The following is a 19,309-nucleotide window of genomic DNA, read 5'->3' as shown; positions in this document are numbered from 1 at the left end:
GGCCACAAGTTTGACACCCCTGTTCTAGGGGAACATAAGAAATGGGACACTTCTGTCAGGGAACTGCATCCATTTTTGCCCACACTACAAATGCTTTGTTGCGGACAGGTAAAAGGATGCTGTTCAAAGTTGTCAAACTCCACAGGTACCTTGTCGATAGATTAGGTCACAAATTGTCTCTCCCCTGCCCCAAAAGTCTAATAAGAACAGTGTTTAGACCAGGGGTGTCAAACCAGGGATGGGATTCACATTTTGTTACCACTGGTTCTGTGGGCGTGGCTTGGTGGGCGCACTTTGGGTGCACGCAGAGGGTTTGCTACTTCAACCTTCTGCAATCCTGTATTCTCCCTGTGTGGTAAATAGTTGACACGCGGCAATCCTGCGCAAAGCAGCTGAGCATCAAAACCAGGAAATAAAAGGTCACCAGGGTCAGTGGGAGGGCCCAGCAGCTGATCATCGGAGCGAACCGGTTTGCTAACAGATTATCCTCGGAGCTACCAGTTTGGCCAAACCGGTAGAATACCACCCCTGTGTCAAACTCAATTGCATTGAGGGCCACATCAGGGTGGTAGTTGACCTCGGCGGGGGGAGGGGCGTGGCTGGCAGTGGGCGTGGACAGCTTGATATCACTGGGTGTAGCTGACTGGGTTGATGTGGCCATCTGGGTGGGCGTGGCCAGCTTGGACACCACTCCCCAAACTGCTGACATGTTTCCTCTTCACATTGGGTAGACCGGGCCCAAGCAATGCCTGGTAGACTGGAGTGGCCCTGCAGGCTGGATCCAATCATATTGCAGGCCAGATCTGGCACACAGGCCTTGAGTTTGACACTCCTGGTTTAGACAACGCCATAATCCAGCACTTCTCAACCGTGGCCACTTGAGGAGGTGTGGACTTCCAACTCCCAGAATTCCTTTGACGTCCACATGTCTTCAAGTGACCACGGTTGAGAATATTGCTCTAGTTAAATTTCTAGTGATCTTTGCCATACAGCTAGTCCTCAACCTATGACCACTGTTGAGCCCCAAATTATTTGTTAAGCAAGAGAGTTAATTGAGTTTTGCCCCATTTACAACTTTTCTTGCCATAGTTGCCAAGTGAAACACTGCAGTTATTAAGTAACATGATTCAGTGAATTTGGCTTCTCCATTGACTTAGCTTGTCAGATCTGCCTAGACAACTGCAGCCGTCATGAATGTAAGTTAGTTACCAGGCCTCTCAATTTTGATCAGATGACTAATGGTTGTGTGGGAAATGGACATAAATCACTTTTTTTCGGTGCCATTGTGACTGAACAGTCATTAAATGAACTGCTGTAAATCAAGGACTACCTGTAATTCTCAATTGTCCGTACTGCTTAAAGCAGAATCCACTCTACTATGCAGCAGTGAATTAGATTTTTCGGGGCTTTCTGAAATGAACCAAAAAGCAGGAGGGAAGATGGTCAAACTTCTGTTTTGCACTCTCCTTAATGCATCTCATTTTCCAATTTTATTTTACTGGGTGGGAGGGAATTTGGCTCCCCTCCCTACATTGCATCCTATGGTCAGTGGATGGTCTGGAAGGAGTCCACTCAAGAGTCGCTTTGAACTGCAAGACTGACAGCAAATACATTTGATATTAATAAAATAGTCCGAGATGGCCAATTTGCCCATTTCACATTTGTGGGTTTGTGATGGCCTTGAGAGAACGACAAATGATGTTGGAAGTGATAGAACAGGGGTGTCAAACTTGCGTTGCGATGGGGCATCACGTGACTGATCAGGGCTTTTTTCCCCTCGCTAAACCAGGCATGGGCCTGGCCAGTGTGTGATGCATCCAGCCCGTGGGCCGCAAGTTTTGACAGCCCTGCTATAGAAAGATAGCAGGCCATAAAACACCTGAGAATTCTTAGGAGGATTTGATTGAAGGAGGAAAGTGCACACTTGATTTATCTTTGGGAAAATTTGGATCCATCTTTAATATTGGGGTGCTGGTGGAAGCCTCTCTAGCAATATTTTCCACATTGGCTGGTTTTACTTTCCACACGATTGCAACCTGACTAACAACGTGGTTCTTGTTGGTGGGGCAGTGGTTAGAATGCAGAATTGCAGGCTGACTCTGCCAACTGCCAGCAGTTTGATCCCGACAGGCTCAAGGTGGACTCAGCATTCCATCCTTCCGAGATCGGTAAAAAGAGGAGCCAGATTGTTGGGGGCAAGAGGCTGACTCTAAACCACTTAAGGAGAGCTGTAAAGCACTATGAAGCAGTATGTAAGTCGAAGTGTTATTGATACTATTTTTTTCTTCCAGAACAGAGGAATGAAGCATTTGATTCCATTTGCAAGTTCCATTAGGTGACAACCATAAGTTTGAAGCTTACATTTCAAATGATGGAGTCAAATCTATCAAATTTGCCTTCACTAGGACTTATTTCTTTGATTAGAATCAACCTTTTCCGATATAGCTAGAAGTATCTACCTCAAGAACATTTGTACAGACGCCATTTTATAACATGAAAAGGCTCCTTTAGAAGAATGTCGGTTTTTAAATGATTCTCTTGCACTAGTATCGGTAGTTCTAGACATATGACCATAACGGAGCCTGCCCATTGCAGCCATTATGTCATAACAGTTATAAAACAAGTCAGTGACACGACTTATCTAATTTTACCTTTTTTGTTAAGAAAACCAATGATTTGCTATAGGCACACCAAAAGCCAGAAATAATCTTCATAAAATGCAGAGGTGTGACCTTGGGTTACTAATTCAAATGGCTGAATTGTGGCCATGTTGTTAAGTGCCCAAATTTCAGTCGTGACCGTAAAAGTGGGCCCAATCTTCAGATCTTAGAATCCAGAATTGTAAGCCCTTTTTCTGGTTGGTTCTAATTTCGAATAGCGACTAAGCAACTGGTTGTAAATTGAGGACAACCTGTAAGAGCCAGTCACTCTCAAGTGTTCTTTGCTTATTTGGGGCAGGTGGGGGGAGGAAAGCCAACAACTTAAAAGAGAGATAACATATACCATGGTTTCTACACTGCACAGCCTAATGGTCTGTTCAGAAATAATGATTATTCCAAAATGAGTGTTGCCTTATTTATAAAACTGGTGGTAATCAAAAGTTACTATTTCCTGATGTAGAAAATTAAGGCAAAGATAGTGTGTCTAGGAAAAACCAATTTATTGGAGGAGACGATATGGGAGAATCGATACTAATTAGGTTAATTAAATAGTGTCTGCTCCAATTAACACCATAATTCATTTGGGTTGGTTTAATTTAGGTCAAATCGCTGCTCTGAGGCCTTCTGCTAGGATTTAAAATGAATTCCATTTATTCCTGCTAACCATTAACCTCGCAGACACGGAAATCTGTTTCACATCCAGGTAATACATGCCTGTGCAATTCATCCAACGTTCCCAGTCCTGCCTAGCCTAGAAGATTCATCAAGCCACAAGTGTCTTCTCTCTGTGATCTAAGTCCTGGAACAAACCCTTGTAGCCATGTGTGCTAGGGGTAAACACATGGATTTGTACAACTTAAATCTTATGTTCAAACTTGTCTTGAGAATCGCCTGCCTTCTGGTATTGTGCTTTCACTCCATGTGTCGGGATCACATATACTGGAAAACCATGGAGTTCGTAACCTCCGTATTAGAATAACAGCCTTGAAAGGGACCTCGGGAGATCTTCCAGTCTGACTCCCTGCTTGAGCAGAGGACCCCATACCATTCCGGACAAATGGCTGTCCAATCTCTTCTTACAAAAACCTCCCGTGATGGAGCACCCATTTCTGAAGATAAGCCATTCCACTGATTCATTGTTCTGTCTGTGCAACTGGGCAGTTAAGTGCTCATTCTCCAAGATCATATCCTAATCTGTGTTGCATCTGGCTTGTTGCTCTGGTCCAGCTAAGATTGACTGGCCTGGGATATCTGCAGGGCAGCTCCCATTGACTTGAGTAGGCACTTCCCCCGAAGGCAGGGGTGTAAAACTTGCAGCCCGCGGGCCAGATGTGTCACATGCTGGCCCCGCCCCCTTCCAGTTTAGCGAAGGGGGCGGGAGCCCGGATATATCATGTGATGCTGCCGTGAGTGTGACACCCCTGCCCTAAGGGGAGCGGATACGCAACATTGAGCTCTCTGTCTCTCTTGCTGCTCCTGGATGGACAGTGTAAATTATCATGGGCAAAAACCTTCTTTCCACCCAGCTTCAACAGGTACACCAATTGCAGCCCTTCCTGTAGGGGCAATTTGTGTATATTTCAAAAGCACTTGAGTGTAGTGGTGAAGGTGATGGGCTATAAACTGGGAGACTGTGACTTATGCTCCCCCTCGGGCATGGAAGTTGGTTGTGTCCTTCTCTCTCAGCACAACCCATCGAACAGGGGCAGTTGTAAGGAAAATAGAGGACAGAATCCTATTTTTTTTTCTTTTTATGACCCTATAATCCCTTGCTTTGGGGTGGAGTTGAGCGACTGAATGGAGCTGAGCATTTACTGGCCAGATGCCCTTCCTAACACCAATAGAGTTCACAGCAAATATTTTCTCTTTGCACCCTGAGAGAGAAATATCTGTTGCTGCCTAGGATTGAACTCTCAACCTTCCAAGTTAGGAGGGCAGCATCTTCACCACTAGCCTACCAAACTGCTCAGGCAGGATCATTATATATAAGGGTGGGATAATGACGATGATCACCACGATCACCTTTGCCAGAGCCTCATGTGTGCTACTTCAATCCTCTCTTTGTGCAGAAGAATCCAATTTTAGCAGCCCAGATAGGGAGAGGCACACATGGGCTCAATTTCCCGTCCTAAAGATGAAGCCAATGTTGATGACTGATGCCAAAGGTGGCATCCTGGATGCCCTCAACTCTGGCCTCCCTCGGAGGGCAGTGTAGAAATAAAAATGACAGCAGTGAGTGAAGAGGAGCTCCTTTTCTGAAGGCAAGGAAGTGTATGCAACCCAAAACTCATCAGCTGCCTGTCCTCAGCCTTGTCATTATCTCCCCTCCATTAACCAACCACACGGCTTTAGAGCTCAAATCAATATTGTCCTCTACATTGAAGCGCAAGACCATTTACATCTGCTTTTTTTCCCTTACGGCAAGCACGGATGGCAAGCCGTAAACTCAATCCAATCTTTTCTGCACCTAAACAAAAGAGAAACACATTTAGTTTTATATTCATTTAATAGTTTACCAATTGGTACAATAAGATTTTTGTTTTAATATGCAGAAAACATGAATAAATTTTGTTTTACACAGTCTGAGAGCAACAAATCTTACTGTAAAACACAGAGCAGTATTATATACATTCCTTTACTGATTTTTTTTTTAAATTTTAATTGTGTCAATATCTTCAGTTAACTCCTACATTCTGCAGGGGGTGAGGAAAAACGTTCTCCAATAGCAATTTCTAAATCGCTCTTACTGGATTAAAAAAAGAGAGAGAGAGAGAGAGAGAGAGTGAGACTCGTGTCTTCTTGTCAGTGTCAGGAGCAAACTTCTAAAACATGGACAATTTTTGCTCATTACTTCCAGAAAGAACTTTGGAAAAATTCAAAGAATGTGCTTAGGACAAGAAAGCAGTTACAAGGACAGAAGGAGAAAAAAGGAAGTGGAACCGACTTAATATCCAGTTGTGACTTGTTAAATCCAGTTCCACTTTTTTTTTTTTAAATCAACCTTATCTTATTTCCTCCCCAATCACTTTTACCAACTTTATACACCATCATCAATAGAGATTTAGAATAGCTAGTACCTTGGGCATTTTTAAAAAAATACGTAACTGTGAAATCATAAACAGAGATGTCATTTTCTCTCTCAAATCCGGTCCATTTTACATTCCAAACTGCATTTCAGGATTTTCAAGCCACAACTGTGTGCGAAACCCAACGCAAAATATTACTGTGTTTAAATAGCTTTCGATGGATCAGGTTGTGGAGTCACGAGAACAGGCCGTTTTAAGGATGATTTGACCAACTCTTCGACTGACATAAAGAAAGATAAGAGGCAAAAACAGAAAGATCAGCAGACAGAACAAACCTGGAAAGGGATACGGGAGATCAGAGGAAAGGGGGCAGTGAAGCAATCCCCAAAGCTTTCAAAAGACTACAGTGCTCCACAGCTCTTGACAACTTGCTAGCAACTAATATTTTGTGGTTGTTGTTGGTTTTTGTTTTTTTTTTGTAATTTTTCATTATTAGTGCTCTGGGCACATCATTGGTCACACCACACACAAAAGTAGGACGGTTTTTAAAACAAAAACAAAAAAGTGTAAAGTGCAGATTGCTCCAAGACTTGAGTCAAGGGTGTCTTAATCTTGGGCAGCTTTTAACACCTGTGGAATTCAACTCCCAGAATTGTGGGAGTTGAAGTCCACAGGTTTTAAAGTTGCCAAAGTTGGACACCCTGACTTAAGTTTTTGGATTTGTGTTCAAACCACCACCACCAAATAAAAAAGTAAAATAAAAGTTTGCACTTTTTTTTCAGGTGAAAGAACCAAAACAACAAAACAAAACAAACAAACATCTGGATCTAGGACTTCTCATGGGCAGAGTCTCAGCTCCTAGTTCTGGAATGGTTCCAAGAAAAACTGCCTGCAACTGAACAGACACAGAGAGCTGAACATCCCTAGAGAAATCTGGCATTTGGTAGCCACTTTGCCCATGATTGAAATGACCAAATGCTTCAACGGTGAACTTTTTCCCCCCATTTGGTTTTGTGTTGAAAAATGTGGCTTAGTTAACTAGTTAAACCCACAACCGTCCCTGAGAATGCTTACTAATGATGGGCTATTAATTAAGGGGCCAATTTGCAAGTTCCTTTCCCCCCAAAATAAATTGAAGAAAAACATTTGGCTTCAATCTCTATTTGCTGTTTCAGTAGGAAAAAAAAGCAACAGTGGTAAGCCCCCATTAGTAAGGTACCCTTGTTTCACTGATTATGCAAATATAGTTACTTCCACTTTTTAAAAAAAAAATCATTAGTGTCACTACATCTGGCCAAGAAATATTTTTAAGCTGTTAGCAGGCATTGTTCCATGCTCAAAAAACCAAAGAGCCATCGCTTTAAAATAGGAAACCTCCAATATCCAAGGTCTACAAGTTCTTACTGACCACAAAATGACAGGATCACATCCAGCCTCTATACTCTCAAGCTACCTTTGGTCTCCTAGTTCCTGGATAAGAAACCCAAATGCCTCAAAACACACACACACACACACACACACACACACAAATCAGTGGGGTGAACCAATGTTTGTGATGGAACCTTATTTTCTCTTGGCATGCATTTCAATCCTCCCAAAATGTGTTTCTGTGACTTGTGTTTAAAAGGGACACATTTTGCTTTTTGTTTGTTTGTTAAATAAGTCATAAAACAAATAAAAGCAAATAACCATTTCTTTTAAAATAGGTCCAACTGACAGCTTGCTACGTTAATATGTAGTGGGTTTGGGGGTACAAAAAGATATACCTGATCAGTTAAGATTAGACTTTATTGGGGGGGGGGGTGTTAAAAGAGCAGATAATGCTAATAAATAGGATTTTCTTCCAATTTTCCACATTGAAATAGGACTGTAGCCCATATTTCCTCAAGTAGAATAGGTTGGAGGTGGTGGTAGGGGGATTTAAGGAACAAAATGTGGTTGTGAAATGATCTAGATCAGTGTTTCTCAATCTTAGTTACTTTAAGACGAGGACTTCAACTCCAAGAATTCCCTAGCCAGCATAACAAAGCTGGCTGGGGAATTCTGGGAGTTGAAGTCCACTCATCTTAAAGTGGCTAAGGTTGAGAAATACTGATCTAGAAACTTGCAAGCTCTCAGTTAGCATATAACTGTTTTTCATTTGCAGTAACAGGAATTTTTGTCGTACTGCAAGAGCTTGCTATGTTCTCCACAAAACATTCCAAAATCTGGGACTGCTTGCTTTGAAAAGGGAGTGCAGAATTGTCTCACTTAATAAATCTCCAGCAGCTTTGGGGGTTGGAAAAGGGGGAGAGGGGTGATGGCTTTCCCTACTGTTGGCTTTGCACGAACCTGAAACCATAATCAAAACCAACCAAGAGACACCATTGGCTGAACCCTCAGGGAGTCAACTGGGAGATTCACATCTAACTGCTCCAAGTGGTAGCTAAGGAAGAGCAAGACTAGCAGCCTCCTATAATGGGTTTTGCATGAAGCGTCAAATGTTAGAATGCAAGGATGTCTTGACAACCAAATTTTTTTGGGGGGGGGGGGGGGGAGATACACACACTTCATACCAAGGTTCTCTTCCTATTTTGCAGCCTGTTAGTATGAACATACTTTGTTCTTCTTCTTTTAAATGTGATAGGAAACCAAAATAAATATATATCCTATTGATTTGGCAAATACCATAACAGGGGGGGGGGGGAAAAAACAGAAATTTTATTTGTTTCCATTAATTACATTTAAGATTCTAAGTTGCAGCTTTGTTTTAAATCTAGTAACTTTAGATTTCTTAAGCATACTTAAGTGATGTTACAGAGATACGTGTTTCTGAAATAACCCGCCCCGCCGCCCCCCGCAAAAAAGAACCCCCGTTATGAGTCACTTAGTAAATAGGCACCACCAACAGTAGAGTCGGGGATTCAGCTTATCCAGTACAGAATGATTTTGCTGTCACCAGTTTAAGTGCCCCTAATTCAACCAACCGGCTTCTGCCTTCTTAGGTCTGATGTGACCAATGCCAGCCCAAATTCTTAAACCTATGGTACTTCTAGACAACGTATGTAAATTTACAGTATACAATTTGGATTCACCATGCATGAATACTTTGTGTGTAACATTTAATAAGCTCAATCTACATCCAGAATAATTTACATGAAAGGACAATATTTATTTTAAACAGAGCTCAATGGGTAACCATGGTATCCGAGTGCATCCAGAGGGAGAGGGAGGGGAGGGAGGGGGTCAGATGTAAATCCAATCAACGGCACTCCCAGACTTTTACTGTTTGATCTACGCTGCCGGTCACCACATAGGGCGCTGTCTTGTGGAAATCTGCAAGGAAGAAGGGGGAAAGAAAAGAAGAAAATAAAAGCTAGTATGCATAGGGTAATTCTATTGAAATTGAATTAAAAAGATTATGAATGGACACCATTTGGATTGTGGGTACAATTCCAACGCCTCATATCTGCATGACATCAGGATTAAGTCAGGTAATTAAAATGGACTACTGAATGAAATGAAATACTGTCATTTCTTATATAAAACATTAGTCAATGTTTAATTAAATTAATAATAAGCAACATCCTAAAGCAGGGTTCTTCAACCTTGGCAACTTTAAGACTTGTGGACTCAGCTAAGCTGGCTGTGGAATTCTGGGAGTTGAAGTCCACATATCTCAAAAGGTTGAGGAACTATTCCAGAGATATAGGTCCATGGAGATTCTCAGACATTCAGGTTAACGGTTGTCCCAAAGGTGTTTTTTCAAAAGGTGACTGGATTTTTTGGTTTTTCTTTGAAAACATTTCACTTCTCTTCCAAGAAGCTTCTTCAGCTCTGACTGGATGGCGGGGAATGGAAGGATTTATATTCCATTTATATTTATATTCCATTCTCCACCATCCAATCAGAGCTGAAGAAGCTTCCTGGATGAGAAGTGAAACGTCTTCAAAGAAAAACCAGAAAAAGTCCAGTTGCCTCTTGAAAAAGCACCTTTGGGTGTCCCAGAGATAGTCTCCTTTCCCATGCCAAATATTTCTTCACTGTTCTTCACTTCAACGTTTACAGAGATTTTAAGTCAATCTATTAGGTGACGGCCATGGGCTTACCAACAAAACATTATATGCTCCATTCAAATTTAGTTTAAACAAGAACAAGTCAGAACACAGGCATTTCCTGTTTTAAGTTTTGACACGCTCTTACAAGCTCTGCGCTGGACCCTAAGCAATTCAGTAATGAGACTGAATTCATAAATAAATACTGGCATGCGTATTTATCAAAATGTTCTTTGGACTGCAGACGCTACTGCCAAGTTATGTATCAAATGCTACATATCAAACAAATGGAATATGAGAAAACATGAGGCTGATGCCCATACAACCTTCTTCTTCCTATCATGTCCTAAAGGTGCTTTTTTTTTTCTTCTTTTCAAGAGGCAATTGGACTTTCTGGCTTTTTCACTGAAGATGTTTTGCTTCTCATCCAAGCAGCTTTTTCAGCTGTGACTGGATGGTGAGGAATGGAAGAATTTGCACTCCTTGCAGACAGCTGGTCAACTGCATTTTTTTTTAGAGAGTCATTAGGGCCACCTAGAGATTTATCTGTCATATCAGTATCACCCGAGTGGTGCAAGTGGCCGTGGAGCCTCCTTGGAACTGTTGAAAGGACTGTGTTGTAGACTGGAGATAAGATGATGACCTGGATGACTGAGAATCTCCATAGACATCTTTCCTATCATGATCTCCAGCAGTTATAATTCCTTTTCTTAAGCAACAGATAAAGACATGCTTCCTTTGCTTCCTCCCAGGAACTGTTTCCGTTCCAGCCTTAAGACTTCTGGAGATGAAACACCAGTCTACCATATGTACAGTATCCCAAGAATGCTATGGGCAGCAAGAAAGGGTACCAGATTACAGAATAACAAGAGTTGGAAGGGACCTTGGAGGTCTTCTAGTCCAACCTCCTGCTCAAGCAGGAGACCCTCTACCATTGCAGACAAATGGCTGTCCAATCTCTTCTTAAAAACCTCCCATGTTGGGGCATCAATTGATCCGGAGGGGAAAAACGAAGCTCAAACCCTTTGGCCACCAAATGAGAAGAGAGAACTCACTGAAAAAGATCTTGATGTTGAGAAAGATGGAAGGCAAAAGGGGGATGGAGGATGAGATGGTTAGACAACGTCATTGACGCAGTGGGAATGTAGGTCTGGGCAGACTCGAGGAGGCAGCGTAGGGCAGGGCAGCCTGGCATGCTATATGGCCCATGGGCTTGCCAAGTCGGACACAACTCAGCGACAGAACAACAACCAGGGGGGAAAAAATTAAGGCTGATTGTTCTCCTGAGGTGATGATCAGCAAGAACAGCTCCCACTATGAGCATGCAGAATGAGCGGTAAAAAGACTGTCAAGAGAAGCAAAAAGGGGGCAGGGCTGGGAACCCATGACTGATGTGTACGGAGAGGATTAAAGAAATAACTGGAATTTCCTTGCACCAGCTAGATTACAGGTAGTCCTCAACTTACAACCACAATTGAGCCCAACGTTTCTGTTGTTAAGTAAACACATTTGTTAAGTGAACGTTGCCCTTTTTTACGACCTTTCTTGCCACAGTTGTTAAATGAATTGCTACAGTGGTTAAGTTAGTATCATGCTTGTTAAGTGAACCTGGCTTCCTCGTTGACTTTGCTTGTCATAAGGTCGCAAAAGGGGGGATTATGTGACCCTGGGACACTGCAACAGTCATAATTATGAGTCGGTGGCCCAGCGACTGAAATTTTGATCACGTGACCACGGGGGAGGCTGCAAGTCACTTTCTTCAGGGCCGTTGTAACTTTGAACGGTCACTAAATGAACTGTGGTAAGTCGAGGACTGTCTGCGTTGATGCAGGCAAGTTGACTTGATGGACTATTTGTTGATGCATTTGCCATGAGCCAATCAAGTGACGGTTATTTGGCTCAGCTTCCCAGTCACAGAGGCACATGCTCCCAGACCACTTAAGGTGTATACATACCCAACGAGGTAACAAAATGTTCATGCGCATTAAGAGTCTTCATGCATCTTTTGTTCTTGTAGTCCCAGACACGTAAGGTCTTGTCATCGGCACAGCTCAAAATAAATTTACCACCAGAGTGGAACAGGACACCACGTACCCAGTTATCATGGCCCACCTTTTAAGTGAAAATAGAAAAGCCCAAAGTCACAAGCAGATCACAGATGGGATACCTTGGGAGAGGAAGAACACAAGCCTGAATCCAGGGTTCAGATCGTGTCGCTCCTTGCCCCACATTTACCCCAGGCTAGAACTAACAGCAGGTTGAGTTTCTTGGGTGGAAATTGAAACCTGTTTTTCTGTTCTTCCTTCAAGCTCTCCCAATTCTATTTATTCTGATGCGTGCGCTTGGATTCCTCAAGAGGATGCCTGAGCTCACCCCGTCAGAAGCGCAAATCTATTCCCTCATGTAGCAACTAGGCAGAGTTGCAAAGCAGATGAACAGAGAAAAGGATGTTCAGGGAAACTTACCAGGGTCATAAGGCACATGCCAGTACTAATGTCCCACATCTTAATGGTCTTGTCTCTAGATCCAGAAAGCAGGAACGGCCCAGGCTTACCACTCTTCTTAGTCTACAGGAGGAAAAAGAAAAAGAAAAAAAAAAGAAATATTCTGTAAAAATTAAGATAATTCTGTATGAAGGAAGGAAGTAAACAACGTGGAGACTTACGTGAAGTTCAAAATATTTTCCCTTCAAGATACCCAGAATGAATACAATCCGAATGCAGGAACAGCAAAGAGTTTCCCAACAGACGCTTTGAGTAAGACTAAGCTGCTCTAATGTGCCCTAAATTGGATGTCGTTGCAGATCATGTTGAAAGCATACGGACATTCTTTGGTGAGAATGGATAGCATTCGTTCAATTACTGCAATCACAGAAAAGGGGCAAAATGGCAGGGCCAACTTCCTATGTTCTAAGTCCTTGCCCATCATGGCTGCTGCCAGGAATCCAGCAGAGAGGGTTGGGATTGGACTGGTCTCAGCAGGTGTAAATATACCTATGACTTTTGCTTGTTTGAATGTATTATTACATAGACCGTAAACTGGTTAGCTTGAAGTGACACAAAAGAGTGTGTGTGTGTGTGTGTGTGTGTGTAAGAGGAGGGGAAACAAGACAGAGAGGAGGGGAGGACAGAGAGAACAAGAGAGAGGGAAAGAGAGAGGAAACAAGAGAGAGGGAGAGGGAGAGGGAGAGGGAGAGGGAGAGGGAGAGGGAGAGGGAGGGAGGGAGAGAGAGAGAGAGAGAGAGAGAGAGAGAGAGAGAGAAACACACCAGAGATACAGCCTGCACACAACCTAGTTTTCATTCTCTTGAGATTTTACCTCATCAACTTTTGACACCCCTGACCACAAAACCTTGCTGCAACAGCTCAGAGAGTAAGGAAATGTAAGTTCAGTTCCTAGAAGTTTTATTCTTATGTGTAGTATCCTCCCCAGAGGGTTTCTAATGGGAAATTTCACTTTGAGTTGTCTATCCACAACCACTGGAAGTGACCGCCTGGAGATTGTGTTGTCACCATGAGATTCAAGTCAATCTCTTTTCCAATGAATCTTGTACCTTTCTAAGTCAGAGATCCTGTTGACAGGAGACCCAGGGATGAGGAAAATGTTCTCTATGGCAGAAGGTGTCGCTTCTTCCAAAGGAGGACATGCATAACTGGGTGCTTCCTTTGACTTTAATCTGTCACTAGAAGCACAGTTGCCCTCCGTGGTAGGGAGAATCTATACCAAGCTTCAATGTTCAAGATATAGAATGCCTAATAATAGGCATGGACCGAATAATTGCCTGCTGTTTTGCTTTTCTGTTTTAGTGAATGAATTTTGTTCTTTTTTTTTTATCTTTACTGTGTTCGTTATTGGGGTTTTTTTTCCATGTAGGTTGCATGTAGGACTGTCTTATTATTCGCCTGCTCAAGGCTCCTCTGGGAGGAACACAGGTAAAGAAATAAAATAAAAAACAACAGAGCTACTTAAGGTTCAGCCAATCAGCACAAATCATCAGTTAAAAGAATAACAACAAACCCAGAGTTTCTATTTTCTCCTTTTTCCCTTAATGAACTGATAATTCCTGTCTTTATTGGTTGGGGGTTGTTTTCATTAACAGAGAAGGCCTGTTGAGGAAAGTGATTCTAGAACTGAGAGGAAGATGGTCTGAAGATATCCCACAGCCACACTAGATATAATTTTGCCCGTGTAAGAATTGCTGTATTTGGGATTTTTGCCTTCCAGTTAGTGAAAGAACCTGACCTGAATAACTGCAGTGTCTCAAAAATAGACAGAATGTAGTAATTCACTCCATGTTTTCTCATCAAGTACGATGTAATTCTTGACTCTGGTGTCCTCAGGTGGGTTAAATCCACAACATGCAAGATATCTGACAGCATGATGTTGAGGGGATTTTCCATGTATCTTCAAATATATCTTTCCCCCTTTAGCTTTTTAACATCCAAATTGAAGAGTTGTGGTCAATTTTAGGATAACTACTTGGGGATTTCTTTTCAGCTGATCTAAAAATAAGATGCTATTGATTTATTATATCTGAAACAACTCTGTACCAGAACGGAGTGGTTCCTCTGTTCAGACACAACGGTGAAGATATAATTTGTATCATGCATCATCTTCCATTCATCAATAGTAAGGCCTCCCTAATTTGCCTCCTTTTCTCCTATCCTCAAGGAAATCCGTTTCATTTAGAGCAGGAGGTGTCAAACTTGATTTCATTGAGAGCTGCATCAGGGTTGTGTTTGACCTTGAGGGGCCATGGTGGGCATGGCCAACTCAACGTCACTTGTGTTGGGGGCACCTATGGTGGCCCGAGTGCTCTGCCAGCGAAAACAGGCTCCCGAGTTCCGTTTCCGGCTGCGATAGCCTCCTGCAACCCTCTGCCAGTGAAAATGGAGCTCGGGAGGAGCGGCCCTCCTGAGCTCCGTTTTCGTTGGCAGAGGGTTGCAGGAGGCCGTTGCAGCCAGAAACAGAGCTCGGGAGCCCGTTTTCGCTGGCAGAGGCACTGCAGGCTGGTCCTTCACAGTTTCCAGGCCGGCCCTGCACCCCACAGGCCAGATCTGGCCCTCGGGCCTTGAGTTTGACACCCCTGGTTAAGAGGCTCCTCTAAGATAACAAGTAGAAACCCAGAAACAGGGATGTCCAAACAGGACATGAAACATTAAAGAGACTTAAGTAGCAACTAGGTCATTATCGTTGGCATGCTGGACAAGAAAGCCTGGGGCACCTTACCATATGATTTATTCTTAAATGTCAGAGATTTAAAAAAACAGAATTTCAGACACAAGGCTACTTTTTAAAATGAGCTTTCCACAAGTTGGTTCCCTCCAGAAATGTTTACGATGCTAACTGGGGGATGTTTCAAGGGAGAGTCTCAAACTAGAGAGATCCACCCAGGGGAAGGCTGATTTACATTCAGCTAAATATGAGGTTTGCTATAACAAAGTTCTCTGCCCCCGTGACTGTTGGGTTCACTTTTAAAAGCAAAATGGAATAAGGCCTTAGTAAACAGATATTGGGAATCTAACATTTTCTTCAGCCCTGGAGGCTGTTGGTTATTTTTTGCAGAATTGAGCCAGTACAGACCTGGGTAAAAAAAAATAAGGTCAGCTGAGAGAAACGACCACGATAGGAATGCATAGATATTCTTTTTTAGAGATTGAAAAAGTTTCAATCCTGATCACAATAAAGGCAAACTGGTGGCAATCCTTTTATGGTGCCATTGTAAATGTTTAGGCAAAAACAAAAAAAACCCTAGTAAGTGACTCAAGGGTGCTTTTCCAAAAGCCAACTGGATTTTCTTGGGTTTTTTTTTCCCTTCAAAATGCTTCACTTCTCATCCAAAACGCTTCTTCAGTTCGGTGTTTTGGAAAAGCACCTTTGGGACAACCACGACCTGGATGATTGAGAATCTCCACATTTAGTAAATGAATTTTCACAGAGGAGCTGGCATGGGTAGGAATTGAACCCAGAAGCCTCCTTTTCTGCGTGGCTTGTTCCCTGAGGACTTTATTCATAGAAAGGAAGGGGGGGGGGGAAATGGTTGATGGCACTATAGGATGGGTTAGGATGGTGAGAGATGCATTACAAAAATGAACTTCGCACACTGCTTACATCTGCTGTAGAAAATGCACCGCAATGCAGTTCTGGTTCCCTAAGAATGTAGTCAGATTCCCAGGCCAAGCAGCAATTAACTCAAAATTTGCTAAAGTGGCCAGCTATCACTACAGATTAACAGAGTTGAAAGGGACCTTGTAGGTCATCTAGTCCAACCCCTTTAACCCTATCCACAAGAGTCACTTGCCTGAGATGGGCAGCTATTGAAATCGAACAAACGAATGAATAAAAATCCACCTTTTCGGTCCTTCTCCTACCAAGCTCTTTGCCTTCATGCTCAACTAAGTGCGAGGCTGGGGATACCATGATGTGGTCTATTTGGGGGGGAACTTAGAGTAACCAATGGCTTGCTTGCGCTGACTGCCAACAGACTGGAAAGCAACATGAAGAGCTTCGGCCGCAGATCTTGTGTGTCATTGGGGGGATGAGGAGTCATTTATTTTGATTCAGAGCCTCATATTTAAGGCGCTTAGTATGTTAAGACCAGAGGTTACTTCTCGGTGGTGGGCCTACTCAGAGGCCATTCGGCTGCATTTCATTTATGCTTCACTGAAATGCGAAAGCTAAAAACCTAAGGGCAGATAGCGTTAACAATCCCTCTGCTGCCCAAATGACCAAGTGTCACTCTTTTCTATTTGAATTCAGTCATTTTTTTTAAAAAAAATATTTACTGTAATCTTTATAATCTTAATTGTTGAGTCTATGAAAGAAAGAAAGACAGACTACGGCCTAATTCATATAGCTTTTACAGGTGGTCAGGAGATTTGGGGGGAAGGGGTCATGTGCCTATTTTGTTAACCATGGGCTATAGTTGAAAGCAGAAAAGTACAAATGATTTTGAATAAACACTGCTGCCATCCCATATTTTTTTTACAGAAGAAAATAGTGAAAATGAAAAAAAAAATATATAGCAATCGCTCAAAGTAGGACTGTCCCCAGCCTTCCCCAAGTTGAGGCTATTTATTCCTCTATATCAGAGGTGGGGAGCTATGGCCCCTTTATGACTTGTGGACTTCAACTCCCAGCATGGCTGGCTCAGGAATTCTGGGAGTTGAAGTCCACAAGTCATAAAAGGGCCATAGATCCCCCTCTTTTAGACCTACAGCTTCCACAATTCCTCAGTGAGATTATATAATTATATTGTAATGCATCATAGTACAGGTAGTCCTCAACTTATGACCATTTGTGACCAGTGACTTCTGACTCATCCTCAAAGTTATGACTGTCACACTCCTGTGACTGCAATTTGGGCACTTGGCAACCAGCTTACATTTACGATAGTTGCAGCATCTTGAGGTCATGTGATCATGATTCACAACCTTCCCAGTTGGCTTCCAACAAAGCAAAGTCAATCTGGGAAACTGGATTCACTTAATTAGTATGAAATTCACTTAATGACCACATGATTTCTTAATGGCCACGGTAACAATGGTAATAAAATCAGGTCTGGTCATGTAATCACTCACTCTAGGACCACACCAACTTATAAGAGAAATTCCAGTCCCAGTTTGGACCTTAAATCAAGGACTACTTGTATGATTCACAAAAACATATTCAATTTGGTATCACACAATCCTGCTTGCAATGGAAAACTTTTACCATATAACATAATAATGCAGAGCAGAGCAGAGTACATTAGAATAGAAAATACTTTATTGACCAAGTGTAGTTGGACACACAAGGAATTTGTCTCTGGTGCATAAGCTCACAGTGTACATACAAACAGCAAGTAATAGGTCAGAGTTCATAATCATAAAGAGAAGATAAAGAAGATTTTCCTTGGAAGAAAATCCAAAGCATCTCGAACTCTCAAGTGGAAAAGTTTGCCAAACCAGTAAAGATGTTTCTCTAAGTGGAATCCCTTACCTCAGATCCTGTAGCTTCCAATATGGTGGAGTAAGAGCTCTCGGGAGCCCAGGAAATACACTCTACTACATGCTCATGTTCTCTAAGTTCAGCTTTGCACTCCTTTGTTGCTACCACCCAGACACGCACGGTCTGGTCATTGGAACAGCTGGCAATCAGCGTGCCATCCTGGTTAGGTCGTACCATGCGGACCCATTCTCGATGCCCCGTGAAAGTCTTCACACAGTAGCTGTTCACAGAAAAGAAAACATGTGGCATCAATACAAGATTGCTACAGAAAACAGAACCAACAAAACTGACGGTCTGAGGACAATTCAGGTGGTTACACCGTATTTTTTTTTTCAAGAGCTAACCTGTACTCTTGCCAATTTAGTTTAGAAATTTTTGTTATTAAACTGCGTTGGGAAGACTATGGGCATTTTGAATAAGCAGACAACAAGGCAATGGGGGGGGGAGAGAAGTTAAAGAAATAAAGATCTGAGTAGGGTATAAAATGATCTCAGGGGTTTACCAGGACAGCCACCAGTATCAGACCAATCCTACAGAAAATATCCAAAATTCCACACCGAAGAATGATGGGAAATCTGAGATCATTTCCCTTGCAAGTCTAAAGAAACGTCTGTATCATGCTTCCTGTGTTCCTGGGCTACAGCCTATGAGACAAATGAAAAGAACTAGGCTTATATAAACCAAATACAAAGTTGTTAAATCGGTATTCAGTAACCTAGCAACATAGGTTGAAGGCCACACCTGGTTTTTGTGTGGAATGCCAAGGGCTATATTTTAAAATTGAGACAACTCGTGTCAACTCATAAAATATTTCTATGGTCTTTTTAGAGTTGCCACAACCAGGATGAAGTACAAAACCAAGTGATTTCAATGTTGAGCCAAACACGATAACATGATCACTCTCCGTGCCCTGAATGTTTTTTTCCTCCGGTTTACGAAGTGCAAGGTTTCCAGATATTACATTAAATCAATATGTTTTCAGCCATGAACAGAATTTCAGTATCACTGTGGCTTTAAAAAAAGAGGAGGGGGTTGGGCCAAATGCCACCATACAAGCCCAGAGCTTCATAGAGACAATTTGCCTTTATTTCTCGCTTGTTACATCCCTGTGCTAAAATATAACAACCACACTGGCTACAGATACTGGTGTGTTCCTAGTAAATAACCTTCTGCTTGCAGAGATAATACAGCAGGTATCTATGTTGTGAAACATTGGAAAAGGTGTGACCAAAAGTGAGTGTTCAATATGTTGTCCCTAGGAACAAACAGAGACCCTGTGTGTGGTACTACTAAAGTTTGTACTGGCAAAGAAAATAGCAATAGCACTTAAGATTATATACCGCTTCACAGTAATTTACAGCCCTTTCTAAGTGGTTTACAGAGTCAGCATATTGCCCCCAACAATCTGGGTCCTCATTTTACCCACCTCAGAAGGATGGACCTTGAGCCTGGTGAGATTTGAACTGCCAAATTGCAGTCAGCCGGCATTCAGCAGAAGTAGCCTGCAGTACTGCACTCTAACCATTGCGCCGCCACGGCTCAATACTTTGCCTTCCAATATTCCAGGAGAACCAGGAAAGCCACAAACAGGTTGATACAT

The 19,309-nt window shown here is 42.4% G+C and overlaps 1 protein-coding gene across 2 annotated transcripts in view; it reads right to left on the bottom strand.

Moving 5' to 3' along the window:
• Positions 1-8,813: 8,813 nt before the first annotated feature.
• PAFAH1B1 (platelet activating factor acetylhydrolase 1b regulatory subunit 1) overlaps positions 8,814-19,309 on the bottom strand; it is a 56,312-nt gene continuing 45,816 nt past the window's right edge. For both annotated transcript variants that reach the window (XM_087957369.1, XM_087957373.1), the window contains exons 8-11: positions 17,701-17,929; positions 12,186-12,287; positions 11,676-11,832; positions 8,814-9,001 (exon numbers count right to left, since the gene is read on the bottom strand). In XM_087957369.1, coding sequence (XP_087813495.1) covers positions 8,928-9,001; positions 11,676-11,832; positions 12,186-12,287; positions 17,701-17,929 — 562 coding nt within the window. In that variant the 3' untranslated portion in view covers positions 8,814-8,927. The remainder of the gene's footprint in view (positions 9,002-11,675; positions 11,833-12,185; positions 12,288-17,700; positions 17,930-19,309) is intronic.

The sequence above is a fragment of the Notechis scutatus genome, chromosome 1, assembly GCF_049901735.1.
Source record: "Notechis scutatus isolate UNSWTSFEM ecotype Mainland chromosome 1, rNotScu1.2, whole genome shotgun sequence".
Lineage (NCBI taxonomy): Eukaryota > Metazoa > Chordata > Lepidosauria > Squamata > Elapidae > Notechis > Notechis scutatus.
The sequence above is the reverse complement of the archived record's forward strand: the minus strand, read 5'-3'. Positions and strand labels throughout refer to the sequence as shown.